The 27,777-nt window shown below is 66.5% G+C and overlaps 1 protein-coding gene across 2 annotated transcripts; it reads left to right on the top strand.

The window, feature by feature from the left end:
- Positions 1-247: 247 nt before the first annotated feature.
- Positions 248-27,576, top strand: NIBAN2 (niban apoptosis regulator 2). 2 transcript variants are annotated; one of them, XM_035564713.2, is made up of 14 exons: positions 248-496; positions 14,171-14,301; positions 17,391-17,519; positions 17,858-17,963; positions 18,523-18,690; positions 21,550-21,665; positions 21,739-21,843; positions 22,535-22,697; positions 23,159-23,346; positions 23,550-23,705; positions 23,965-24,081; positions 24,454-24,561; positions 24,673-24,784; positions 25,180-27,576. In XM_035564713.2, the coding sequence occupies exons 1-14, from the start codon at positions 442-444 to the stop codon at positions 26,274-26,276; spliced, it is 2,751 nt and encodes a 916-aa protein (XP_035420606.1). In that variant the 5' UTR covers positions 248-441; the 3' UTR covers positions 26,277-27,576. The 2 variants fall into 2 exon arrangements, with proteins under 2 accessions (XP_035420606.1, XP_035420607.1); XM_035564714.2 differs by lacking the exon at positions 248-496 and adding an exon at positions 12,628-12,685.
- The last annotated feature ends 201 nt before the right edge of the window (positions 27,577-27,777 follow it).

Here is a 27,777-nt window from a genome sequence, read left to right on the forward strand (position 1 = left end):
GCCAGGAGGGAGCCCGTTCGGCTGGCGCCAGAGGCCGCGGGAGCTGGCACGGGTCCTGCTGCGTGTGCGCGTTGGGGAGGCCACGCGGGGAGGAAAAGCGGGCTGTGCGCCCCCAGCACCCTTCCCAGGGCCGATCTATCCCAACCCCGAGCGAGCAAATGAAGGCTGCTAATTAATGATGTGCGCCTGAAGGGGGGAGGCTGGGGGCTGCGGGTGGGGCTGGGCGGCGGGGTGGGGAAGGGAAGGGAGGGGAAGGGAAGGGAGAGGAGGGGAAGGGAAGGGAAAGGAGGGGAGAGGAGGGGAGGGAGTGGCCGGGGGCGGCTCCGCAGCGCCGCGGCCGCCAGAGCCGGGGCTGCTGCCATGGGGCTCCGCAGCGCCTGAGCGCCCGTCCCCGGGCACCGCTCCGCACCGCTCCGCACGGCCCCGCACCGCCCCGGCGCCATGGGCGATGTGCTCTCCACTCACCTGGACGAGGGCCGCCGGCAGCACATCGCAGGTGAGCGCCCCCCGAAAGTGACCCCCCCCCCCCCCAACCTCCTCCCATCCTCAGTGGGGAACCGAGATTCGCATGGTGCCCCCCCCCGCCATCCCACTCCATGTGTGTCCCCCCCCCCCCCCAACCCCAACCAACAACTTTTCACCAGCTTTATTTTAAACTTTTTCACTTGTTCAATCCCTATGCACCATGTTGCATTTCTCCCCCTCCACGTCCTGCCTGCCCCCCGGCTGGGCACAGCCTGCGGGGTTTTTTTGGGAGGGTGGGGGGCAGGATCCCCAAAGTGCCTGCCTGCACCCCAATAAAAGGCTGGGCTGTGCGGGGTGTCTCTGCTGGCTCCGGGGACGGGGTCGGGGGCTGAGCCCAGGAGGGCAGGGGGGGAGCAGCGATGCTGGCACGCCGGGCTGTCAGCACGGCCACCAAGGGTTTTGCTGGTGCTGGGCTCGCAGAGAAACTTTCCCCTCCCTGGCAGTGCTGGGGGGGTCCCAGGGGCTCCGGGAGTTGGGGGAGGACCGGGGGAGCCCTGCTGGCAGGGACCGGGCGGGGTGACAATGTGGCCATTGAGAGCCCCGGCGGCCGTGCCGAGCGTGCGATGCCCGATTAGTGCCGCCCGGCGCGGGGCGGTGGCCTTTGTACAAGCATGGGGCTGTCTGGGACTGCCTGCGGGGACTCGTGTGACCCCCAGAAGAGGGGTCACCCACCCCCCACCCCCGGGGGTGCTGCGCCTCGCTCTGCTCCAGCTGGGGCTGGGGTCTGGTACTTTGCTCTAGTACTTAGTTCGACCTCCCAGCCCCTTGGTGCTCGGGCAAGCAAAAAAACCTCTCCAAACCCCTCCCAAGCAGCGGCACCGTGCACCCCACAAAGTCACCCCCAGCCAGGTGGCACAGAGGAGCACGGCTTCATGCGGGACCCTGCGTGGTGGCACGTCTCGAGGCCCCGGGAGGCTTCAGGGCTGTCGCTCTGCCCCATCATTTCTCCGTATTTTTCTACACGCATGGCTCTGGAGCGGGGGGACCTGAGGGCTCCCGGCGGAGCCCATCCTGCCTGCCAGGCCCCGCGGCCGGCTCGCAGGAATGCTTACGTGGTATGCGGCTCAGCAGGACGCCAGCAGGTTTGCGAGCTTTGAAGCAGAGCTCGTAATGAGCTGTGGGTTTTCATGTTGCGAGGCTCGGTGCAGCCGGTTTGCGCCGGGGGCTCGGGGCTTTGCGCCGCGCCGGGTCTCGCTCCATGGCCCCGAAGCACGTCCTGCGTTGCCAGAGCACATCCCTGCCGTCTTAACCCCAAAGAGCACGAGGAGAAGCCCGGCCGGGTGCCCAGGCAGCAGTCTGGCTCTGCTGGGCACAACCAGGGCGTTGGCAAGGCGAGGCAGAGCGCCTGCGCCTGGCGGGGACCCAGCGCTGTGCTGGTGGGTTTCAGCCCACACTGGGGGGTCTGGGGGCTGTAGGGGATTTTTCATGGATCTGTGCAATAGAGCTCATGCTCGTACGTGTCCTGCCCGTGCTACAGCTCTGAAGTTTCAGGGTGAAAGAGGGGGGACCTGCACTTGCCCTGGGACACCCCCAGGAGGGGCTGGGGTCCGCCGGTGTCACCGAGCACCCCTGTGCTTTAGGTCTGGGCTCCTGGCGGGGTGGGAAACCTCGCGAGCTGGGAGGGGCCGCAACCCGACAGGCAAGGCACAACTTGCTGTCAGGCATGCAAAGCAACTCGGTGGGGAAAACTCAGGGTTTTCCTGCTAGCTCGGCCTGCTCGCTGCTGCTGCTGCCGGCACCCGGAGCCGGGGAGGGGGCTGCGGGCTCCGGGTGGGGGCAGCGCGGGCGCGAGCCCTGCCTGCAGCAGGGACGGGGGCTCCCTGGACTCTGCTCCTTTGCTCTGCTCCTCCTGCAGCCCGCCTGCACCAGTGGGATCGGTGGGATCGTGCAGGCCGGGTGTGCAGCAAGCCCTGGAGCAGTGGGGAGGTGACATCCTGCGCCAGGTCCATCTTCCCCGCCGGGAGCAGAGGTCTGAGCATCCGCAGGTGGGCTCGAGGCAGGAGGGAGGTGGCAGTCCCCTCTACCTAGGGACCTGGGGAGTAAAAAGCCATGCTGAGACAGTGGTGAGGCTGACGCCAATGTCTCGTGGAGGTCATGAGCTGGAGGAGTGCGACGTGCGTGTCGGCAGCTCAGGACAGGGGGCTCCCTCGGGAGCAGGGGGCGATGGTGGGGCTCCACTAGTCTCCTGCAGCCGGAGCAGCCATGCGGGGAGCGTAGGGATGCCTGGGGACGCTGCACTGGTGCCAGCAGGCTAAGCTGGGGCTGTGCTGACACCAGGGTGGATTTCGGGCAGCTCCTGCCTCTGCATCCCTCAGGTCTCTGCAGCCCCACACTGGGGAGCCGTGATGGTGGGGGAACCGGTAAGGGCTTCCTTCTGCTGCCTTCCCTTAGGACATCATCCCGGCCTGAGTCACCCAAGCTTGTTTGTCAACACCCTCTGGCTGCCTTCCTCCTCCTCTTCCTCCCCTCTGTGGGTGGGGACTTGTTCCCGTTCTGCTGCACGGGCTGGAGCAGGGACCGGGCTGGAGCAGGGACCGCGTCCCCTCTCCTCGCGCAAGGGCACCCGGCGTGGGCACCGTCAGCAATGGGGACACGAAGGTGGTGGGAGCGGGGGGTCACAGAAAGGGAAAGGTTCACAGGTTGTAAAGCCCCCTAAGGTCACCCAGCCCAGCCTAGGCTCCCGCTGGGGCTCCTGGCAAGGAAGAGATGCCGCTGGCTGAGCTGCGGGGCTCCGTGTCCTGTGCACCCTACTGATCTGGCACGAGGTCCTTGGTACCCAGCGGCACAGGATGGGTGCCCTGGGTGAAGCTCTCCCGTACATCCAAGTAACTCACCCCCACGAACCCCTTCTCCAGAGGGGTTCATGTTGGAGGGCACGGGTCTGAGCCGTGGCAGGAGCTGGGTGCCTGCGTGGGGCTGGGGTCCTTGGTCCTGGCACCCTGCGGAGCCCCCGGGGAGGTGGGTGGCAGCACCGGGAGGGTCCTGGCGAGCTCACGCCTTGTTCTGGCAGCTCTGGGGAGTTGCCAGCTCATTAACTGCTAAATAAAGCAGCTGTTAATTTGGGGAGGGGCCAGATGGGACTTCCTGCAGACACCAGCCCACGCAGCTGGGGCAGAGGTGACACGGAGCCCCACCGGTGCTGCCGGACCTGCAGCTTTTTGGCTCAGCGAGGGCTGCCGGGCACCGGGAGCTGCCGATCCCCAGCCCCGAGGCGAGCAGCCTCGTTCTCTGCTGGCAGCACCGGGGCTGCCGTGCGTGCCGGGGGACACGAGCAGGAGGAGCCTGGCCACAGCTTCCTTAAGCACGACACTTGTCTCTTTGCACTGGTCTTGGACAACCTCCAGGGCTCCGGGTTTAGTCTCGAGGCTCAAGCCCTCGCCTCGCCCCAGGGTTGGTGCAACCAAACCCAGCCAAGGTGGGCGAAGCCCTGCGGTGCCCCGGCTCTGGGTGCCGAGATGTGCCGCGGAGCCGGGGAGGTCGGGAGGTTTCTCGTAACGCGGTGCGTGTCTTCTTTCATCGCAGAGTAAATACCTCCCCTGGCATGTCGGGGCCGCGCGCCAGCGGGGAACGGCTGGTTCTGGCCTGCTGGGGCTCACCCGCAGCCGTCGTGTCGGGGCACGGGGCTGCTCGGAGCCAGCGTGTCGGGGCACGGGACAGCTCCGGCTGCGGGGGCCTCTGGGGCCGGCAGGCGGCAGGAGCCCTCCTGGCCTCGGGGACAGGAGGAGCTGGGCCTGGATTGCAGCCGAGAGCTCTCCTTGGGTCCTCGGATCAGGCCCAAATCCTCCCCTGGGCCCCAGCTCTGCAATCAGCCACCCCTGCTCCCATTGCAGTGACCAAGCACGGCCAAGAGCTGGCGTTTCCCCAGCCTCTGCCTCCCTCCTGCCCCCAGATCCCTGCGGGGGTCCCAGCCACAGCTCTGCCACTGCCAGTCTGGCTCTGCAGAGGTGACACACGGTGACACAGGTCACCGAGACAGCCTGAGCCCCCTTCCCATCCCCATCCCTCCTACAGTAGCCTGTGACTGGCTGCAGGATCCCAAGGCAGTGCCTCAGGGGGCTCCTCGCTGCCCTCACCCCCCTGGCGAGGCTGGCACCGCTGTGCCCCCGGCTCGCCCCGAGCCTGGATGTGCCCCACGGAGAGCCCGGTGCCGGGGGAGCCAAGGGGAGGAAAGGCCGGAGCAGGGCTGCTAATTGCGAGCAGATTTCCTGCGGAGCTGCTCAAGGACGGAGCGGGAGAGGAAGGAGCCAAACTCCACCTTCTCCCCCTTTTCCAAGGGAGAGGGCAGTGGCGCCCAGTGCGGGTCCCTGCTGTGCTGGTGGGGCACCGTGCCCGTCCCCGTGTCCCCCGGCAGGATCTGCCCCCGGACACTCAAACCCCCGAGCTGGGTGTCCCCATGGAGGTGGCAGGGGACATGGGGCAGGACCTGCTGCCTGGGGCACAGGGACTCATCCTGGCTCCCTCTCCCTGCTGCCAGCGCTGCCCAGTGCCACGCGCGATGCCCATCGGGGGTGTCCCCGATGAAGGGACGCGCCCCAAAGCTGGGTGACCCCGGTGTCACTGCACAGAGTGGTGGCTGCCAACCACCTCTTGGAGCAGGGGCAGCCTGCCCACGGGAAGCACCCTGAGCCCCTCTGCTGCTCCCGGCCGGGCCCAGGGCTGAGCACCACCTCCCTCGCTGCGGGACCAGGCGGGTGCCCCACTGCGGCCGTGCCCCGCGTGCTGTGGGGCAGGTGGGGGCGTGGAGGAGCCGGCGCAGGCAGGGAATAGGAAACTCTCCAGCCGCAGGGACAGAGCCCAGAACAGGCTGAGGGCTGTTTTGTTCAAATAACTCTTCTTTTTTTCTTCTTTTTTTTTTTTCTTCCCTTTGACGTACATAAAAGTCTTTGTTCGGTCTCCTCCCCCGGTGCTGGATTGGGTTTCCCTCTGGCACTGGGAGCGGGCCAGCTCCAGCTCCTCTCCCTGGGGCTGGGCGAGGGGCAGGAGGGGGCCACCTGCTCGTGTCCCCGGGTGGGCACTGCCACCTGCAGAAGGGACCACCAGGACGTCCCCAAACGAGAACCATCCACCTCCTGCTGTCCCCAGCACCCGGAGACACTCGGGAGGCGGGTGGGGATGCCCGCGTTTGGGCAGGTCCCTTTGCCCCGGGGACCCCAGGACCCTCCTGACCCCACGGAGCTGTCGGGTGGCTCCCAGGTGCCGCCGGACCCTGCGTGGGTGCCCGGAGGGTGCTGCGAGCAGCGCAGCGTGCAGTGGCGGTGATTCAGCCCCGGCCGGGGTTGCGCCACGCTCTGATCCCGAAGTGGCTCCGATCCCGAAAGGCCGGTGCTGGTGGAGCAGCAGCGTGGGGAGGGGCGAGGCGGGGGCCTCTCCCAACCCCTCGTGCCCCAGCCAGGCACCGGTAGGACTGGGAACCCTGCAGGGACTGCGTGGGGACAGCCAGGCTGTCAGGGAGCGCGGTTACCTCTGGTGGTGGGCTTTAGTCTGGTCCCGGTGCCCAGCGGATGGCGGGACATGGGGCCGGGACCTGTGCCTGGGGCCTTGGGGCAGCAGGAGAGTGAAAAGGGGCGATGTGGGGGGGCTGCTGGGCCCCCACCCACCTCCCCGCTGGCAGTGGGGGCCTGGATCCATCAGGGTGGGAGCGAAGCTGTGGGGTGGGAGGGGATCTCCTCTGCCCCGGCACAGGGGGGCTGCTCGGGGCAGGGCAGGCGCTTCGCACGCCTTCGGTGCTGCAGCCCTGGGCTCAGCCCGGCCACTGCCGCCTTTCCCAAGACAGGCAGGGGCCCTGGACAGGCCCTGGACGCTGTTTGTTATTCAAATGCACATTCCTTACACGCAGCCGGAGCAGCCCAGTTCCTGGGTAGCAGCAGGAGGCAGGCATCTGTGGGGCGGAAAAACACGGCTCCCACCAAAAACACGGCCCCCACCAGGGCGCTGAGCCCTGACCATCGGGCTGGCTGCACCCTGACCTGCTGGGGGGGCTGCTCCCCGGGGCTCCCCGGCGTGGTTGGGGGGCACAGATAGAGCAAGGGGCTTGGTCCAGCTCCCGCAGACCCCCGGTGCTTCGACCGTGCGCAGGGCTGGGGGCACGGCAAGGAGGGGACGCGAAGCAGGGGTGGTGCAAGCCCCTCTCTGCCCTAAATCCCACGGTGCCGGCCCGGCGTCCAGCAGGCTGTTCCTAGGCCATGCTTAGCTCGCCGTTTCGGTCTCTCCCCCGTGGATTTGTGGTGTGCTGGGGCTCGTCCTGCGGACGCGCTCAGCGCAGGTTTGTTTGCTTTGAGCTGGGAGCGCCGCTGGGAAAGCACCCGGCTGGGCGCGGCGCTGCGAGGGACGGGGAGGGCGCAGCCTCCGCGGGGACAGCACCGGGCTGGGGGGGACACCGAGGGACAGGGGCTGCCGTGCCACGGCCCTGGGGACACCGGGGAGAGCGGCAGCACCGCCAGCAGCAGGGATGGGGGCACCCGGAGGGGTGGGGAGGTGGCTCTGGGACAGCCGTGTCCCCGCGGGCAGCGCGCTGTGCCCCGTTTGGGTGGCTGGGTTGGGGTTTCGGCTCCCTGGGCACCACGGGTGCTGCTCCCCCGGGGGCTGAGCACGAGCCAGCAGGGCGCTGAGCCCAGCTCCTTTCTCCTCCGAGGCTGTGCTGCCTCATCCCTTCCCGCTGCTCAGCCCCCGTCCTTCTCACCCTTCCCGAGAAGCGCGTGAGTCAGAGGGCGAGCAGGGCTGAGCTCAGCGCCGGCGCTGCCAGCGAGGGAGCGCACGTGGGGGCTGGGTGCATCCCCGTGGCCCCGCTTCGTCCCGTGCTGGGTCACCTCGTGTGGTTTTTAGGGTATTCGTTACCCCCCAAAATACTTGGCATGGTTTGAGAGCCCGTCCCACCGGGGTTATCGGCGCGGGGCTTGTCCGAGCACGGAGCCGTGCAGCCCGGTGATAGAGCGAACAAAGAGCTGGGGAGGGCAGCCCCCGCCTTCTGTTTGTTCCCCAGCTGGCTCCGGATAAACTTAATCTAAATCCTGATAATGCCCTCGAGCAGAAAGAGGCTGGGGGAGCGAGGGCTGGCCGATTGCCACGGGGCTGAGGGCACAGGGACGGAGGTGTCCCACCACCTCTCACCCCTCTGAGCTGGTGTCAGCCTCCCCTGGTCCGGGAGAGGGGAGATGCCAGCACCCCGGGTCAGCCACCCCACTGTTCTGCCCCCCTTCTTGTGTCGGGGAGCTGGTGCCTGAGCCCCCCCATTCCATCGTGCTGGGAACCCCCTCCCGCAGCGGGGATGCTGTGTCGGGGCTGAGTCAGGCCCCCACGGAGCACTTTGTGTTCTCTGGGTGGAAGCAGGGAGCTGAATTCCCAAAACACATCGGGCTTGGGCTTAACCCTTCGGGGGCGGCCGTGCAGGGTGATTTAAGCAGACGAGACGCCCTCGCACTGCTCCTGGGGGGCACTCCTGGCCCTGCTGCAGCCCCCAGCCCTGCTGGGCAGTCCTTAGGGTCGGCAGTGATGCTGCGGGGCGCGGGCACGCACGTGGGGTCTGCACGTCGTCCCCTGCTTCGTCTCGGAGCATCGTCCCCTGCTCCTGGCGTGGCACCGAGGTCGGTGCCTCTGCCCCGGCTCAGCGCGGAGCCCCAGCCTCCTCTTGCGCCATCCCTTGGGTGCAGTTGTCCTGAGGCTGCCCTGCTGCTTTTTGCTAACGGCTCATTTCGGACACGATCCTGCCCTGCCCTGTGCCCAGCTGCGAGCCAGAGGGCGGTGCTGGTGGCACGGCGGGGGCGCTCAGTGCCATGGGGGACTCGGTGCCCAGGGGGGGGGGGGGGGGCACCCGGTGCCCGTGGGCTGCGCCCTCCTCCCCCCTGCCCTGCTCGGCAGCTGCAGGGTTGCTCGGGGCTCAGGGGATGCTGTTGGTTAAGGGCTGGCTCAGCACCGTGTCCCCGGCGTGCTGTGCACCCTTGTCCCGGCAGTGCTGTGCACCTCGTTCCTGGCGTGCTGTGCACCCTGTCCTTGGTTGTGCTGTGCGCCCTGTATCCCCGGTGTGCACCCCATATCCCTGCTGTGCACCCTTCTGGAGGGATGCCCAGACGCGCTGGCTGTGTGCCACCAGGATCTGGGGCAAGGAAGTGTGCCCCAAGGGCTGCGAGGCACCTCTGGGCACATTCGGACCACGGTGCAGGACCGCTGGAGCACCAGGGGGTGACCTGGGCCCCCCCTCGCCCTTCCACCGCCTCCTTGCGGTGTCCCCCGGTGGACCCCCAACCGGGGGGGCCCCCATTGTCCCGCAGGAAGGGTCGGGGCGGTGGGACAGGACGCGCGGGCAGGGCGGCGTGGGAAAGCCATGGTGGGGACAGCCCCGGCTGCCGGCAGCCCCGTCCGCACCCGGGGGGCCGCTGGCGGGCGAGGGGGGGCCCGGCTGCTGCTTTGGCTTTGTTTGTCCGCCTGGAAGGCGGCTTCCGTCCATTCTTCGCCTCGTGGAGGTGTAAGCTGGCCGGGCTGGGGACGTCCCTGTCACTGGCCTGGGAGCCTACGCTTCCCCGCCAGCACCCTTTCCCCACTCGCTAATCATTTACCGGCTAAATTAGCAATTAACTCCTGCCCCAGCAGCCTGGCTGCGCCATGGCCGGGCTGGCACGTGGTGATCATGGGTCCCCTGCCACCGGGATGTCCCGCAGCCCGTTGCCGCCACCGCGGGGGCTTTGCCGGGTTGGGGACACCACCAAGGGGACCGCAGGCGGTGGCACGGCCCCGCCGGGCTCTGCACAGCGCCGGGGCTTTCCTCGGGCCGCTGCTGACTCAGGCCGTGCGTGGGGACAGAGCCAGGAGAGCTGTCGTCACCGTGCGGGGGACACGGCTCAGCTGGCCCGGGGTGCGGGCTCAATGAGCCTTTTTGTCTCCTTTTTTTTTTTTATATCTCATTTTTAACCCTGTGCTGGGGGGAATTCCTCCGTGCCCCGTGCTCCCTGCTGCTGCTCCCGCTCCTCGTCGCAGCTGGGGGGGACGGGGGAGGCTGGGATCCCACGGGCACCCCCCCCGGCCCCTCCAAATCTATTTAAATAACATCAGAGAGGGCGGCCGCGGCCCCTGAAGGCTGCATCTACCATGAGGGATGTTGGGCTCCGGGCTTGCAAAACGGGATGTGGGCTGGAGGGAGGTTTCGGGGCAGTGCTCCCGCCCGCATTTGTCAGCCTGTGTGTGTGTGGACAGGGGCACGCCAGCAGCTGTGGCCACGTCACCTCGTCCCCCGTCACCTCGTCCCCTGCTGGCCGGGGCTGTCGGGGAGGTGCTGGGGGACCCCGAGGGGGCAGCCCCTTGTCCCCGCCACCTGCAGCAGTGGCTGGGGACCGGATTTTTGGAGCCCCCCCGCGCTCCCCTGCGCACCTCTGTGCGGCGAGGCGTTAAATCCCATCCCTCTTCCCGTTAGGCTTTAACACTTGGCTGCCCGCACAAGGTCGTGATGAGTCAGGGAGGGGAAAAATAAAACCACCTCCGGTCCCAGCTGAGCCATGCCTTTGAAGGGTACGAGGGGGATGCTCCGGGGTCGACAATGGGATGGGGATAAGGGGTGGAAGCTTCTCTGGGCTGCTGGAGCTGGTGTCGCTGGTGGCTCCGCAGGCCCAGCAATAGGGGCAGCGAGGCTTTGGGGTCTGCCAGCACGGGCACAGCTTGCGGGGCTGGGTGCCTCCGCTCCGTGCCTGCTGGGCCGGGGATGCTCCTGCGGGTCCCATGGCTGGGGGGGGTGGTCCCCAGCCCCGTCCTGTCCCTGTCCCCGTGCCCAGCCGGCTGCAGGCTGCGGTCACCGATGCCAGCGGTGACCCAGCGGGATCTGACCTCCTGCAGCCAGACCTGCTGACTCGGTGGCTGTTGAAGGCGTCACTCTCATTTTCACATGATTTCCAGGGGAAGGAGCCGTTGGGGCCCCGCACACTGCAGCCCTGCCCTCCCACGCCGCCCACTCCGGCAGGCACTGCTGTCTGCCGGGCGCCAGCAGGAGCTGGCGGGGCTGGCACAGGATCGGGCCCTTCCCTTTCCGTTGCGTGGCTCCTTTTGGCCTCGTGGTGAGGAGGGAGAGGGCCCGCAATGCTGCGCAGTGCTGGCTCTGCGCGGGGAGCACGGGGTGCTGCAGATGCGGTTGCACAAAAAAAAAAAAAAACACCACAAAACCAACAGAAAAATCAAAACGCAGAGTGAAAATGTGAGGAGCTGGAAGGGAGGGGGCACAGGAGCTGGTGCCGGGCCCCAGGAGCTGGCAGCTTTCTTTGGGCCAGCCCCGGTGCAGGAGCCAGCCGCGCTCGCCTCCTCCCCAGCATCGCAGCCAAGGGCTTGGGGACGTGGGGACGGAGGTGTCCCCTGAGGGCCTGCAGGGGCTCTTTGGGTTCTCCAGAAGGCACCCGGCTGCTGCTTGTGGCTCCGTCGTGCTGCTGAAGCTTTGAGTGCCGGGCACCGCTGAGGGTGCTGGAGCTGGTGCCACCCTCCAGTGATGCCACCTCCGGGCTCGACCCAGGACCCCTGGCTGCTTTTTGTCCTTTTCTTTGCTCTGAAAGGTGCGGAGCTGGGCTGTGCCCAGTGACGGGGCTGGCGGGCCGAGAGCTGACTTCTGCTTTGGGGTGTGCATGCGTGGGGCTGCCGGCGGTGCTGGAAACGTGCCCGGCGCAGGCAGCTTCTGCTCTCCGGCTTCTCCCCGGGCCGCTCGCCGCCTTCCCAGCCGGGCTGGCACGGCGCTCAGCCTCCTGCCCAGGTGCCCAGGGGCTCGGGCTGGCCCCAGCTGCTGTGGCCGGGCCGTGAACCCTCTGACGGAGCGAGGCCGGAGTGGCACACGCCTCTGGGAGTGCCGGCGGTGGCAGGAGCTGCCCGGGGGCTGCGGCCACCCCAGCCTCCTCCCGAGCCCTGTGCCACTGCCTGGGGCTGGCGCCGGTGCCAGCACGCTGCCGCGGCCGCACGACCGGTCCTAGGGCTGGGCAGGAGCTGCCTCTCCGGGCCGGTTTCACCGAGATCAGCCCAGGTAGGATGCAGGGAGCAGCAACCCCGTGCTCCTCGCACCTTGAGGTGCTGCTGAGGGGCAGCGATCCGCCAGCAGCACCCCCCCCAGGAGCTGCTCCCCCCGGCACAGGCACCCCGTGGGGTCCCGGCACCCTGCCCAGCCTCGTGCCGCTGCCTCGTCCCACTGCTGCCGCCCATCGCAGAGCTCTTTTGCGGACTCCAGCGCGCTGCAGAGCTCCTTTATCTCGGCGTGCAAGGCGCCACGTGAATCTTAGTCATCAGGATGCCACTGCAGTGAAGAAGGGAAGGAGGGGAAACCCGGAGGCAGAGGAGCAGATGGAGCCTCTGATGAGAGGTGCCAGTGAACCCGGCAGGAACCCAGGCTCGGGCAGGGAGTGGGGTGCTGCCGGCACCCCTCGCGGACCACAAGCAGCCCCCAGCCCCATGCCGAGCCCCTGGTGTGCGCCCTGCCTGCGGCTTTTTGGGCTGCTGGGCTGGGGGAGAGTCAGCGCTCTTGGCTACTTGACTGAGAACCTTTTGTTTCAGTATCTGCAAGTAATTGACTTTTGCTTTCCCATTTACTTAAGACCTCCTAATTGGCCCCGTTGTTAATCAGAGAAGAATGAGTGACTAAGCCGTCTCGACTGCTGGGGGACCAGGGCTCTTTTTTTCCCATGAACTGAAAGGAAATGAAACCTCAAAATGTCCTTCTAAATCTCAGCTGTCAACATCGCTGCCCAGAGCCCCAGCCAAAATAACACATTTTTGGAGGCGCGTGTTGCAACCGAAGAACCTAGTGGACACAAGCGCGCGGAGTAACAGCGGGCTGGGCTTTTTCCAGGAGAAAATGCCAAAATCGGGGTGAGGAATTTCTCTGCTCGTATGAGCAGGCTCCTCGTTCTTTGCTCTTAAAAACTTCCTTAAACCGAAGGGATGCTTCAGCCCCAGCACCGTCGGCGCTGATGACACCAGGGGAAGGAGCGCCCTGGGTGGCAGCCGAGCCCCAAACGTGCCGGCGTTCGCTGCCGTTGTGGTCCTGGCAGTGCCAGCACCTCCCGCGGGCTGCGCTGCCTGCCCCCGTCCCCTCCTGTGCCGCGGGGAGCTGCAGCGTGCCGGAGCCAGCTGCTGCTCCGCGCCGGCGTGGCTGGCGGCCGCTGCTGGATGAGGATCTTGGCTCCCGCCGCAGGCTCCGGGCTCTGCCAGGGTCTGTTTTGTCTGGGTTCGTGCACCCAGCGTCGTGCTGGCTCCCGCGCCGGGGATGCAGGGGCAGCGTCGCTCCCGCTGCCATCGCCGGAGCTCCGGAGCAGCCCGGTGTGGGTGCAGGCAGCTTCGGCCATTTCCACATCGTACAACCGGGGCAAAGTTGAGCGAAATTCCAACCCGAGTCCCCGTGCGCCCGAGGGTGCTCTGGGGAAGTTGCCCTTTTGCTGGAAGTCTCTCCCCAAAGCGCTGATGCTTTGCGGTGGGGTTTGCTGCGGAAGAGCCCCAGAAGGAGTCTGGAGATGGGCAGGGTGCCCGTGGGGCAGGGTGCCCGTGGGGCAGGGTGCCCGTGGGGCAGGGTGTCGTGCCGGCAGGAAGCGGCTGCTTCCACAGTGCCCCCCCCAGAGCAGCACGGGTGGCACGGGGCTGGCTTTCGGGTGCTGTGCCAGGGCCCCTGGTGACTCAGGCCGTGGGAGTCCCTCGGGCACCTCCAGATTCCTGCGCGCTGAGGTCAGGCAGGGCGGGGGCTGCGGGGGCGGGCGGCTTTGGGGTGGGTGCAGGAGCCTCCTGAGCCCCATGGGGGGCACCCCCAGCCGTGGCTGCGTGCCTCAGGGCTTGGAAAGCATGGTCCCTGCCGCTGGGGGTGGATTTGCAACGTCCTCTCTCATGCATGAAGTGATGGTGGGGTGCAAAGGGGCGCCTCGTGCTCAGCTTGCTCTGCAGGGGGTTGTGGTGGGGGTCCCCACCTCTCGGGGGGGTGACACAGTTTGGGTTGTCTTGTCCCCTGCGGCACGCACGGCCCCAAGCATCTCTACCTGCAGAGCCTGCAGCTGCCCAGCACCTCCGTGTGATGTCCCTTATGGGGACACCACAGGGTCCTGGGCGTTTTAGCAAGGTCCCACCCTGAGCGTGGGGTCCGGGGGGGGGGGTTGCCCCCCATTCCCAGGCAGCCGACGTGGGGGAGAAGGCGCAGCCCTTCCTGCGGGGCTGCAGCGGGGCCGCACAATGCGCAGGAAGCGCCGCGGTGCCGGAACCAGCTTAACGTCAGGAATTTCCTGCCTGGGAGAGGAATCCGTGGCATTAACATTAAGGGCCAAAAAAAGACTGCGCTAACCCCGAGCGAGTCCCTGGGCTGGCCGGGGAGGGCAGAGGGCAGCGGGCTTGGCGGTGGCCTCGTGCTGAACCCTGCTCCTGTGGGCACGAGGGCACCACGGCAGCGCTTGCCAGGTGTGAAGGTGCAAACGTGCCCAAACGTGCCATGTGGGATGCGGCAGGGACCCAGCCGAGCCGAGCCTGGGGTCGCTTTGTGGGGCTGCCCCACGTGGGGGGCAGAGCTGCTGCAGCCCCCACCAGGACCCGGTGCTGGGGACGGGTCCCCAGGGCACAGCCCGCGCGGGTTGGGGTGGCGGGAGGAGGACGGGGTGGGGAGCACGGTGTGCCCGATGCCAGCCCCAGCCTAACTCTCCCCTCCTCTGCTCTCCCCTTGCAGAGAAGACCGGGAAGGTGCTGGGGGAGTTTGCCCGCTGCTACAAGGAGCAGTACGGCGTAGCGCTCTTCAACAGCGTCCGCTATGAGATCGAAGGCAACGGGGGGCCACAGGCGCAGCTGCTGCACCGCAAGGTAAGAGCCCGGCCTCATCCTCCTGGGCAGGGACGAAGGCACAGCCTCATCTTCCTCCCCCTGCTTCGGGCAGCCCCATAGGGATGGGGGCACCACAGGGCTGGGAGAGGAACCCCCAGGACAAGGTGATGGACGGGGTCTCCAACCCGTGGGGCTCTCCGGGAAGGTTTTCTTCTCAAATCAGTGCAACAAGCGCACACCCAGTGACAGGGCGAGGCTGGCTTTGGGCTGCAGCCCAGTGTGGACATGTTTGTGGCAGGCTGGCTGGAGGTGCTCCTGGCTGCCGAGGAGCTCCTGGGAACTGCTCGTGCCCAATAAATCCCCGAGCGAGGCTGCTGAATGCAGGGCACGGCCGGGTGTGCTGGGCTGCCCTTCCCCTCCTGCTGGGCACTGGAGGGGGGGGGGGGAGGAAATCCTCCCTGAAATGCATCCATCGCCCTGTGCTGGTACGAGGAGCTGGTTTGGAGGTGTGGGGATGCCTGGAGAGCTTTCGGGTTTGCCTGTGCTGGGCTGCTCGAAATCACTACTGGGGTTTTTGCTGCAGAGCCTGGGGCTGGGGCAGTGCCGTGGGGTCCCCGGCTTCCCTGCATGGTGCTGCCCTGGCCCCCGCGGCTCTCCCTCCCCTGGTGTTACCACGGCTGGTGAGGAGAAGACCTCACTGCCATCAGCGAAGCCACAGTGTGTTTCCCAGAGCCCCTTGAAAAAAGGGTGTGAAAAAGAGAAATTGGCTGAAATCTGCTGGGGTTCCCAGATCCCTGCTGGTTCGGGATGCCCAGCACACACTGCGGAGCTGTGGGCACCCGCACGCCTCTCCCAGCTGGGAACGGTGGTCCCGAAGCACCCAAAGCCCCTGGGAGCAGGTGGGTGTAGGCAGGCGGCGTTGAGCATCCCGGCTCCCGCGCCCCTACGGCCGGGGGCAGCGGGTGCCCTGATCCCCTGGGGGTGGGGGCTCGGCCCCCCCGGTGCTGAGCAGGGGGGATTCGTGGCTGCGGGTCGAAAGCAAGCAGGGCCGGGGCCGCAGGTGTGGCCGGCCCTTTGCCTTGCTCAACGCCTTTTGGAGCAACCTGGGGGTTGCATCAACGAGCTCACAGCCGGTGGCTGTCCTCCGCGCCGACCTGCGGGATCGCACATCCACCGCCTGTTTTCGGGAGGGGAGCACCCCACCCCGGGCACCGGGACAAGTCCCGGCCCTCCCCAAGGGCCGCCGGTCCCTGCAGCAGGAGGTGACAGCTCCTGGGCTGTCCTGACCGGCACGGGTGGTGCTGTGCGGGTGTCGCAACAGCGGGCACGGGGCGTGCCGGGCGCAGTGAAGGCGTGGAGGTGTGTTCCCGAGCGGGGACAGGGAGCCCGGCGCCCGCAGGGAGGAGCCGCTCGGGTTCATCGCGGTTTGGCTGCTGCCTTCCCCGGGTGGTGCCTCCTGAAGGCCCCTGCACCAAGCCCAGGAATGATCAAAACCGGCAGCGAGCGGCGAGGCCGGGGGCACGGTGCGGCCCCGCAGCAGCGGGGTGTAAATGGGGTGGTCCTCCTGCAAGAAGCCCTCTTGGCTGCCCCTCTGCCTCACCGCCCGCGAGCCCACAGCCAGAAGGGATTTATTTATGGGGGGGGGGGAGGGAACATGGCTGGGGGTCCCACGAGTGCCCCCAGGGTGAGCTGGGTGGGAGCTGTGGGGTCCCCGTGGGAGCTGGAGGCACCCTGGGGCTCGGGGCAGGGTCTGGGGTCACCAAGGAGAGGGGAGTTGTGTCCTCCAGCTTGGCTCGGCGCTGCCCTAACCTGCTGAAAAAGCTGTGGAAGTCAGGATGCAAGGTGGTGTCCTCCCTGTCCTTGGGTAGAACTCTTCTAGCTGTTTTGTTTTTTTCTTTAATTATTATTTTATTTTTCTTCCCATTTTTTGGCCACCTCAGTGCCTAGCAGCACCTCCCGCAGCCCTACCAGGAGCTGGTGGCCTGGAGGGGGACATCTGGGCCACGGTGCCAAGCGCATCTCGGTCCCCTGAAGCGCTGGCGAGGAGCAGCAGTGACCAGAGTAGGGACCAAATATTTCTGCCCTCGGCGCCCCCAGCAGCCCGTGCCACCCCTGGCAGCCCAGGCCCCACGTTCACCTCCCGTTTGGTGGCAGGCCGTGGGGACGTGACCAGCCCCTGGGAAGCTGTCCCCGAGCACCCTCCTTCACCCTCCCCCGGCACGCTCAGCGCCACCTCCCTGCCCCTCCTAGCAATTCGGCACATACCTGCGTGCCCCAAATACTTGCCGGGGGTGTGCAGGGCCGGCTCGGTGAGGCAGGATGGGCAGGATGGTGCTCAGGGCCCCGGGCTGCTGGTGGCCACGAGCTGGTTTACGTGGGACAGTCCCCATCGTTTGCTGATGGGGCCTCCAGGAGCCGGTGCCCCCTTGGCCCTGCTGGCCCTTCCCTGTCCCCATCCCCGCAGGGTTTGGGTTAGGGCTGTCACCACCAGCTGCTTCCCCCCGCAGGGTTTGCTCCCTGCTCTCTCCTCCCCTCTCCCCGTATTCCTTCGGGAAGTGCTTTGGGCAGGGGGAGGCAGCGTGTGCCAGCCCAGTGGTCCTGCTCCTGCTGGTCCCTCCCGGTGGCCACCGCGGTGAGTGCTGGGTGGCCACCACGGAGAGGCAGCTGCGGAGCGCTCCCACCGCCAGGAGAGCTCTTGGCTCTTGTTTATACTCCTGGGGTCATAAAAATTCCTGGGACGAATTCTTGGCCGGCTCAGCACGCCTGTCTTCGGGATGGTGTCGGGGCAGCCTGCGCACGCTGCCAGGCGCTGGGCAGGCAGCGAGGGGGTGCCCGGCGGGGGGACGCGGGGTGTCCCCCCCCCCCCCCATCCCCTGCTTCTTGTGGAGCCTGGGGCATTGCAGCATCACCTGCAGTCAGGCTGTATGTGCCCCCTCCTGCCTCAGGTGGGGGAAATCACAACAATTTAGGTTTGGGACGACTTCTGGAGGCCCCTGGTCTGAGCGGGCGCTCAGCCGGGCTGTCACCCCGTGGCGCTGTTTAGGCAGTGGGATTTGGGATATGACGGGGGGTGCTCCTGGCAGCCCCTATCCCTGCCACCTGGGTCACCGCGGGTCTCCCCCCGGCAGGTGCCGCTGGAGGACCACGTCATCTACTCGGGCAACCTCTTCCAGTACATCGAGGAGAACAAGAAGTGGAGGAACCGCTTCTGCGTGGTGCCGCACAACTACGGCTTGGTGCTCTACGAGAACAAACTGGTGAGGACGCCCCGGCTTCGGCATCGCCTCCCGACAGGGGGGGCAGCGAGCTCAGGGTGCTCAAAGCATCTGATGTCCCCCCTCTGCTCCCGTCCTGCCCTCCCCAGGGACAATGCTTGGGCTTGGACATCCCCGAGACCATCCCCGATGCTTCCCGGTGCCCCTTGGTGTCTCAAAGCCCTCCCCTGAACACGCAGCGTTTCTTCCCCCTCCACCCCGACGGAGGAGGACGGGGACCCTCTGCACCACCTCCCACGGGTGCAGCCCTGAACGGAGCCGCGGTGCCGTGCTGTGCCCCCCCCCAGTCCTCCCCACGCTCACCAGCTCTTTCTGCTCAGGCTTACGAGCGGGAGCTGCCGCCCCGCGTGCTCATCAACAGCGCTGGCTACAAGGTCCTCACCTCCGTGGAGCAGTACCTGGAGCTGGTGAGCAGCAGCCTGCCTGGTGAGTGGGGGCTGCGGGGCGACGAGGGACGCTCGGGGTCCCCAAGGTCCCTGCGCTGCTGAGAACCCCATGGGGACACCTGGGGAGGGGAGGGTTTGGGGTTGGGGGGCTGCAGGGAGGGAGAACGGCCCCGTGGTCCCCCCCGGTGGGGTGTGGGGTGAAGTGTGCTGGGGGGCAGAGGGATTGTGGCAGAGGCTCTGGAGGAGCCCAGGGGTCTCGTGTGCCCCTCCTGCACCCCCAGAAGCTCCGGGGAGTCCCACATCCCGACCCCTGCCAGGCAAAGCACCCGTCTGCGCGGGTGCTGTGGTACAGAGCCCCGTCCCCCGGGGCTGCACTTGGCCTTGGCGGTTTGAGGAAGAGCCTTGACACCTCCCCGGCAGGAAACGTGCTCTGGGTTTGTCGGCATTTGCTTTCATAAGACCACGAAGCCCTGCAGATGCCTGCACAGCAGCCGCCTCCATCAGGATGCTCTGCCCCTAATAAAGCCCTGGGGTGCAGAGGGGCAAGGGACCGGGGGACGGCCACCCCCTGCCCCTTCAGAGCATCCTTCCCCCCGCAGGCGTGACGCCCAAGTCGGGGAACGCCCCCATCGTGAAGTGCCCCACGGATTTCCCCCTGATCCTCTGGCACCCCTACGCCCGGCACTACTACTTCTGCGTGATGACGGGCAAGGAGCAGGAGAAGTGGGGGGCGGTTTTCCAGGACTGCGTGCGGCACTGCAACAACGGTGAGCTGGGGGCTGGCCGGGGGGTGTCCGCCTCCAGACGGGGTACCGGGGGCCCTGCAGCGGTCCCTTTTTGGCCCTAAGGGGGTGGTTTGGGGTGAAGAAGGGGAATTGGCTGGGAACTGGGGAGTGTCACCCCCAGTGAGGGTGGGAGCGGGGAGCTCCGGCCACCCGGCACGTCCCCGTGTCCCCGAGGAGCACAACGCCTGTACCAGTGTTGACAAGAGCCAGCGTGGAGCCAGCTGGAGAGACGCCGGTGTGGGGAGCCCTAATGACTATTTTCCACCCCGAGGCAGAAAATATTTGGCAATTAAAGTCATTAAAACTGCAGGCCACCGTCCTGCGCTCCTTCCTCCCACTCTCCGCCGGCACCAGCTTTCGGGCAGGGGCTGCGGACAGCCGGGGCAGGCAGGGCCGGGCGCCCACACCACCGATACCCTGGCAGGGAAAGACGATTTTCCTGCTGAGCCGTGCCTGGGACGAGCCCCAGGGCCGCGCGGTGCGAGCGGCGTCCTGGGGAAGGAGGCGCTGGCCCTGCAGCCTGCTCCGTGTAGCAAGCAAGGAGCCACCTGCCCGGCCGGCGATGCACCTTTCCCTCCCGGGAGGTGCTCATAGCCCCGATATTTTAGGGGCAGAGCGATAGGGTGGGTGCAGAGCCGGAATTCCAGCGTGGGCTTTCATCCCCCCGTGGTAGCTGAAATCCGAGTGCTTTGCTCTTTCCCTTCCTTTCGGCGCTCCTTGCTCCAGAACACGTCCGTGCGTCCTCCGTGAGCCGGGGATGTCCGGGCTCAGGGGCTGATTTATTTATTTTGAGCTTTCCCCTTTCCCCTTTCCCCCCTGGCCGCCCAGGCTCTGAGCGGGCGAAGGCAGAGCCGTGAGCCCCGGTGGAGCTGCCGGAGCCGTCCCTGCGGCTGTGCTGCTGAACCCTCTCCTCCTCCTGAACTGGACATGAAACAAGGCACAGACACGGGCACGGGCCCAGGAAGGGATCTGCTCGGGTGGATTTCTTGATTTTTGCAGGCTGTTTTTCTTTGTGAGACATTTCTTCCCAACCCAGCTCCAGATTTCTGCCCGCCGCTGCTCTCGCAAGGTTTCGGATACTGTTTCAAATCCAATGAAAGATCTTTTGTTGCCGTTGAGCAACTTTTTCCCAAATTAGAGGCTCCGTGTCTGCCTCCGCTTGTGATTAGTGTGGGAAGTTTCACCTCCCCTCACAAGTCTCTGGATTTTTGTAACACCAGCTCTTCCCTAAGGACAGGGGACGAGCGATGTCACCCCTCATGGGGGGTGTGCAGAGTCGTGCCCCACAGCCTGGCCACCCGCGGGACCCCCACCCCATTTGGCCTGGGTGCAACATCGCTCCTGGTGCCCAGCACCCGACACATGTCACCGTGGGAGCCTTGCCAGGAGAGGTCCCAGGCCTGGCATTTGCATCCCATCCCGGACACCAACGTGGTGCTGGACGAGCCCAGCCGCCCCTCGGCGTTCAGCAAGGGCCAGACTCCAGCTTTCACAGCGGTTCTGATTTCTCCCCATGTCTCGAGCTGTCCCTTAGGAAAAGCTGCTTAGGTTTTAAAAGCGATCATCTTAAAAAAAAAAAATCCCCGTGTGTTGGAAGACGCCAACAGCCCGGGGCTGCCCTTGCTAGGACGAAGCCACCTTTGGCTGAGGCTCCCCAGGATCTCTGCCCCGGCGCGCTGGGCGCTCTGGGGATGTGGTGGGTCCCTCCTGCCCCGGTCACTAAGCCCAAGTCACTCTCCTGGGGGGTCCTGCAAGGCGAGGGTGCACAGCCAGCACCGAGGACCTCTACTCTCGCTGCTCTCTGCTTTAGCATGGAGTTTAGCGGGGTGAGGGCTTTGTGGGGGTGTCCCAGGGCTGTTCCCTTTTCCTGCAGGCACCCAGCCTTGCTGCGGCACAGCGCCAGCGCTCCTGCGTGGGGCAGGTGGCTCCGGGCTGTCCTGTCCGCTCCCTGGGGTCTCTGGATGTGGCAGCAGGGGACAGGGGGTGACATCTGTGCCCCCCCCTTGCGTGGCGGCCCCACGCCGGGGTGAATCAGGGCGCTGACATCGCAGGGGCAGCAGAACCGGCTGGAGCACGCCGCTGCTGCTGCTGCTGCTGCGCCTCCCCGCCGGGCGCTGCCGTGACTCATCCCCGCCGCCCAGCGCCTTCCTCCTCCTCCCCTGCTGCTCCGCATCCCACGGGGCCCCCCTGCCTCCAGCGCAGCCCGGGCACCGCAGGGCCCCATCCTCCAAGGAGGTTTGCAGGGCCCCCAAGTCCCTGTGCACCATTGGGATCCACTGAACCCCCTGCTCCTGCTGTGCCCCTGGGGTTTGCAGGGCCCCCAGGTCCCCGTGCACCACCAGAGCTTGCAGAGCCCCCTGCCCTGCTCAGCTCCTGCTTCTGCCGTGCTTCAGGGCTCGCCGGGCCCCCGAGTCCCTTATGCAGCACTGGGGTTTGCTGAGCCCCTACTCCTGCTGTGCCAGCAGGGCTTGGTGAGCCCCCAGGCACCACTGGGGCTTGCAGAGCCCCCCACCCCGATCCTGCTGTGCCCCTGCTCCTGCCGTGCTTCAGGGCTTGCTGAACCCCCCCATGGTGCATAAAAGCCCCTGGTCTTGCCGAGCCTTCTTCTCCTGGGTGCTTTCCTGCCCTTTTCCTTCCCAACCTGTGGAAGCCCCCCCGACCCCTGGTGTAGCTGGGGCGCTGTCAGGGCCTCCCCCAGCCCCACTGACAGTCCTGGGCTCTGTGCAACAGCCCTGGGGACGTGGGGGACCCCTGTGATGGCAGGCTGGGGATGCTGCCAGCGGCTCCCCCTGGTCCCCACGCTGCCCTGCTCACTCGCCCGCTCCCCCCCTCACCCCCCAGGGATCTCCGAGGACTCCAAAGTGGAGGCCCCAGCCTTCACCGATGCCGTCCGCATGTACCGCCAGTCCAAGGAGCAGTACGGCACCTGGGACATGCTCTGCGGCAACCAAAGCCAGGTGAGGGCCGGCCCCTGGGCTGGGGGGGCTCTGTGGGGCCGGGCGGGGTCTCCAACGCCTCCTCCCTTCGCAGGTGCTGAGTAACCTGGTGATGGAGGAGCTGCTCCCGGAGCTGCGGAGCGCCATCAGCCCGCGGCTCAAGGGCAAGGCTCAGGAGCGCCAGCGGACCTGGATCCAGGTACGGGTGGTGGCCGTGGGGACACCGGGGCCAAACCTACACCCCCCTACAACCTCCTGCCCCCACACTGGGGCACTGTGTCAGTCCCTGTCCCACCAGGCTGGGTGCCTGATGGCTTTCCTGCTGGTGGCACCCCCCCCCCCCCAGGCACCGCTCTGTGCCATCGCACGCAGCCCTGCCCGTCCCTCCCTGCTTCCCAGAGCGAGGGAGGCAAACGGGAAGAAGCCCGGCCCCCGAGCAAAGCCCAGCCCAGCTATATTTAGCAAGCCATTTTTAGGGCAGCGCAGGCTAAATCCAGCCCGGGACCTTGCCAAAGGCTGAGCACATTTCAGAGCTGCCCGTCACAGCCTTGTGGCCAGCGGGGTTTCCACCCAGCACGTAACGTGCTGCTGAGGTAGCCTACGGAGGCACAAACACTGCTTTTTCTGTAGTTCTGGTCTCCACGGCACAGCCCAGGGTGAATCTGCAGAACTGGGAAGGGCGAGGGAGGGAGGGGAAGGACAGCCCTGCCGCCTGCTGGCCCCGAAATCGCAACATCTGGCTTCAAAGGGAGCTCCGGCAGCCACGTGGGGCTTGTGGGGTTGAGTCGTGCCCGGTGTCCCCCTGCTCGGGGACCTCCCGTGGCTTTGTACACGCCGGGGGCTTCATTTCACCCAGCTGGGTGCTGGCACCCACCCCTGTCCCTCCCCAGATCTCGGATGCCGTGTACAGGATGGTCTACGAGCAGACCAAGGCCCAGTACGACGCCATGGTGGCCAAGTGCGAAGTGGAGCGGCCGCAGATGGAGAGCACCATCCGCACCGACATGGACCAGATCATCACCTCCAAGGAGCACCTGTCCAGCAAGATCCGAGGTGAGCCCCGGGGGACGGGGTGCAGGGGGGCTGTGCACGCGTAGATGTGTAGGTGCACACGTGTAGACATGTAGGTGCACGTACGACCAGCTCCTGGTGGGACGTTTTGCCAAGGTGCTGCTGTTTCTGGGCGCATTGTAGCTCCTGTTGGCACAGCCCAGGGCAGGTGCCAAGCGAGCACACACACACACAGACCTGCACTCCTCAGGCAGCTGGGGGATGTAGGAGGTGGGGGGCAAGGTGGGCAGTGAGCCCCAAGTAAGGCGGTGGGGCAGGAACAGGTTCAACACAGGCCAAGGGCCACCTTCAAGAGCTCTTTGCCTTGTCCTGTGGGTCCGGGATACTTCTCCTGGAGGGGTTTGGGGATAGGGCCATAGCTCCCTATGGGGGGCATAGGGACTGACTTGCAGAGCTGGGAGGGCGGAGGAACCTCGCCATGCTCACCCCTGCTCTCTGCCCAGCCTTCGTCCTCCCCAAGGCGGAGATCTGTGTCCGCAACCACGTGCAGCCCTACATCTCCTCCATCCTGGAGGCCCTGATGACCCCCACGAGCCAGGGCTTTGCCGAGGTGCGGGAGGTGTTCTTCAAGGAGGTGACGGACATGAACATGAACATCGTCAACGAGGGCGGCCTGGAGAAGCTGGTGGAGGTGAGCACTGGCGGCGGGTCAGCGGGATGGGGCTCGGGGTGGCAGGGCCGGCCCTGGGGACAGACCCTGTGGGGACGGAGCTGGGGGACCCCAGGCTGAGAAGATGCCCAGGGACAATGCCCATGGGGTGGTGCGGGCTGCTGGGCAAGGCGTGGGGTTGTGTGTGCCAGCCCCGGCCCTGCTGAGCGTGGCCGTGTCCCCAGTACATGGAGAAGCTCTCCCACCTGGCCTTCCACCCGGTGAAGATGCAGTCGTGCTACGAGAAGATGGACCAGCTGAAACTGGAGGGCCTCCAGCAGCGGTTCGACGTCTCCAGCACCTCTGTCTTCAAGCAGAGGGCCCAGATCCACATGAGACAGGTAGGATGGGGACCAGGGAGGGGGACAAATCCCAAATCCTGTGTCCCCCAGGCTGAGCAGCTGGGACACGGGGACAAAGCCACCCCAGCACCCTCCGTCCTCAGGGTGGAGGCCGTGGATGCCAGGCAGGGCTGCTGGGAGCCTTGCCAGTGTACAGGCTCGTCCCAGTGTCCCAGTGACCCCAAAAGAGCCCCCCGCGCACCCCCTGCTTGCCCCCCTGGTTCCCCCACGGGCGCTGACCCCATGGTTCTTGCCGCAGCAAATGGATGACGCCGTGTACACCTTCGAGACGCTGCTGCACCAGGAGCTGGGGAAGCTGCAGGGCAAGGACGACCTCTGCAAGTCCATCCAGCGCATCCTCGAGCGCGTGCTCAAGGTGAGGGCTGGGGGCTGCTCCTGTGCCTGGGACCCCCGGTGGCCTACACCCGAGGGTGAGGAGCCTGGGGAGGAGGCCAGCGGTGATGCATAACAGGAGTCTTCTGGGGAAATACTTCTTCCTATTGAGACTTTCATGTGTTTTGCTGTTTTGGGGCTGAGTTTTGGAGGACCCAGAGCCAGGGTTTGGAGTGGCCCAAACACTTCTGCAGAAAGTGGGGGGAGAGCACAGGGACTGCATGGGTGGAAGGGTGCAAGGGACAGAAGAAGCCGTTCAGCCCCGTGGAAATGGGACCAAAATACGGGGTTGTGCCCACGCCACCCTGCGGCCCTCATGGGCGCTGACCCGAGGCCGCTCTCGCCTGCCCTGCAGAAATACGACTACGACAGCAGCACCGTGCGGAAAAAGTTCTTCAGGGAGGCCCTGCTGCAGATCACCATCCCCTTCCTGCTGAAGAAGCTGGCGCCGACCTGCAAGGGGGTAAGAGGAGGGGAGCAGCGCTCCGTGGAGGGGCTGCGGCATCCCTCATGCATCCCTCGGGACCGGGACCTCCCCGTCCCGCACCCCGCTGACCGGCCTCTCCCCCCGCAGGAGCTAGCCAAGTTCCAGGAGCTCATCTTCGAGGACTTCGCCAGCTTCATCCTGGTGGAGAACACTTACGAGGAGGTCGTGCTGCAGTCGGTGATGAAAGACATCATGCAAGGTAGGGAGACCCCAGAGCGTGCAAGGCCAGTCTGGTGCTGGGTGTCCCATGAGGAAGGGGTGACCCCACGCAGGGTGCTGGGTGTCCCATGAGGAAGGGCTGGCCCCACACAGGGTGCTGGGTGTCCTATAATGGGTGACCCCGTGCAGGGTGCTGGGTGTCCCATGAGGAAGGGGTGGCCCCGTGCAGGGTGCTGGGTGTCCCATGAGGAAGGGGTGGCCCCACGCAGGGTGCTGGGTGTCCTATAAGGAAGGGCTGGCCCACACAGGGTGCTGGGTGTCCTATAATAGGTGACCCCACACAGCGTGCTGGGTGTCCCATGACGAAGGGGTGACCCCGTGCAGGGTGCCGGGGGCTGGTGCCAGCCCATCTGACACCTCTCTCGGTGCCACCAGCTGTGAAGGAGGCGGCGGTGCAGCGGAAGCACAACCTGTACCGCGACAGCATGGTGATGCACAACAGCGATCCCAACCTGCACCTCCTGGGCGAGGGCATCCCCATCGACTGGGCCGAGGAGCACGGCGGGCAGCCCGAGGCCGAGCCGGCCGCCGACAAGCGCCGCAGGGCCAAGCAGGTGGTGTCGGTGATCCAGGACGACGAGGGGGCCCTGCCCTACGAGGCGGGTGCCGAGGCGCTGCTGCCCCCCAGCTCCCCAGAGCCGCAGGAGCCAGAGCCCGCGGTGCCGCCGGGGTCCCCAGGTGGGGTGGCGGAGATCAGGGAGATGCTGGCGAAGGAGAGCACGGAGGAAGCTGCCGGCGGCCAGGCTGAGGAGCGGCTGACGAACGGTACCCACGCCACGCGGCAGAGCGGGGCCACCGAGGAGGTGGTGGCAGCGGGGTCTGCGCCGGGAGACGGCCCCCCGCGGGGTCCGGCCAGCGATGGGGATGGGGCGCGCTGTGACGCACCAGTGTCACCTGCATCTGGGGCCGGGGTGCCTTTGGGAGACAAGGTGCACCACCCCACAGCATCCCCTACATCTGGAGCTGAGAGCCCATCAGGAGATAAGGTGCACCACCCCACAGCACCATCACCTGCACCTAGAGCCGAGATCCCATCAGGAGATAAGGTGCATCATGCCACAGCAGCGTCACCTGCATCTGGGGCCGGGGTGCCATCAGGAGATAAAGTGCACCCCACAGCAGCATCACCTACATCTGGAGCTGAGATCCCAACGGGAGATAAGATGCACCATGCCACAGCAGCATCACCTGCATCTGGGGCCGGGGTGCCATCAGGAGATAAGGAGCACCACCCCACACCATCACCTGCACCCAGAGCCGAGGCCCCATCAGGAGATGAGGTGCACCACCCCACAGCAGCAGCATCACCTGCGCCCGGAGCCGCGGTCCCATCACCGCCCGCCGGGACGGATTGCCACCAGCCCGGTGACAAGGAGACGGGCGAGGAGGTGGCCCCCCCGGTGGCTTGCAGCCCCCCGCAGCCCGCGGGCATGACGGAGAGCGTTGTTGAGGGGGTGCAGACTGAGTTCTAGCCCTGTGCCCGCCGTGGACTGGTCCTGGGGCTGCTGGGGCTGGAGCGGCGCTGCGGGAGAGGGAGGGGATGGGGAACACCGAGGTCACCCAACCGGGGGGGGTCCTGCTGCTGCGCGGCTGGCCGCCACCCGGGGGGGCCGGCTGGGGCCTGGCTCAGCACAGGGCACCCGCTGCACTCTGCTCTGTCCTTCTGCCTTATTTCTTTCTTTTCTACTGGAGAGATGCTTTATCTGCCCCCCCACCCCCCAGCCGAGCTCACATGCCTGGGGCTGTCTAGGGGGGGGCTGGAACCCCGCTGCCTGCGGGATGCTCCCAGCTGCTGGCCCCCGGCAGCGGGGACCGTCCCCTGCCCGCATCCGTGGGGTTTTCCTGAGAGCCTCCCCACGGGGAGCATCTCCCGGGCGGCCTCGTGCCGTCACCGGCACCGAGGGGAGCGAGGGCTGCAGGGGCGGGTGGGCAAAAACGGGACGGCGAGGGCTGGGGGTGCCGCAGCTCTGCGCGGGGGTGAAGGGCGAGATGAGGCCAGGAGCACAGGGATGTGTGGGGCAGGAGAATTGTGTGGGGGTGCTGGCACAACAGCTGCTGGCCCTTTGGGGGCGAGGTGTGGGGCTGCCTAAGGCCCCCAGGCTGCTCCGCACCCACCCCGGGGCCGCTGTCACCCCGTGCCCAGGCTTGGCTGGGAGTTAGGGAAAGCTTTTTTGGAGGGGAGGTGGCAGCGGTGCGACTTCAGCCTTGACTGGCTGCTGCCTGGTTCCCAGCTGGGCATCGCCAGCGGGACCCCCCCGCCCCCGGCCTCCAGCCCTCAGCCCTCCCAACAGGGGGTTCTGGCAGCAGCCGGGGCGGGGGCGAAGACCTGGGGCTTCGGCAGAGGTTGGCAGCAGGGTGCTGGGGGCAGCGCTGGGAGAAGGGCTCCCCCCCGCACCGGGACCCCCTGCAGGGTCGGTCACAGCCCCGGGGGACGCACCGAAAGCACTGGAGGGGCGGCTGGGGGCACTGGGCGAGACTCAGGAGCTGGCAGTGTGCGTGTGTGTGTGTGTGCGCACGCACGTGTGAGCGTGCGGCACGGGGACCGACCGGGACCTCGCCCCGACCTCCGCCTGCATTTTTAGGTGCCGCTGTTCCTGCCTCTGAAGGGGGTGCCCAGCCCAAACCACTTGGGGAGCCCCCCCCCCCCCAACCAAAGTGCCTTCCCTTGGGAACTTAAAACCTGTCTCTTCCAAGATATTTTATTAAGAATGTTATACAAATGTTTAAGATATGCTTATAATAATTAATAAAAGAACTAAAGCTTTATTTAAAGCCAGAGGAGACTGTCCTTACTCCCCAACTGCTCAGCCCCAGGACACTGCTGTGTGCGGGGGGGGGGGGGGGGGGGGGGCAGTGATGGGGCTGAGGTGCAGCCCCCCCCCAAACCCACTGTGAGCAGGGGGTGCCAGGGCCCCACATCGCCTCTGGCAGCCCCACACCAAGCCAGGAGCTGAACGACCCCAGTGGTTTTTA

This window comes from Cygnus atratus, chromosome 19, assembly GCF_013377495.2.
Source record: "Cygnus atratus isolate AKBS03 ecotype Queensland, Australia chromosome 19, CAtr_DNAZoo_HiC_assembly, whole genome shotgun sequence".
Lineage (NCBI taxonomy): Eukaryota > Metazoa > Chordata > Aves > Anseriformes > Anatidae > Cygnus > Cygnus atratus.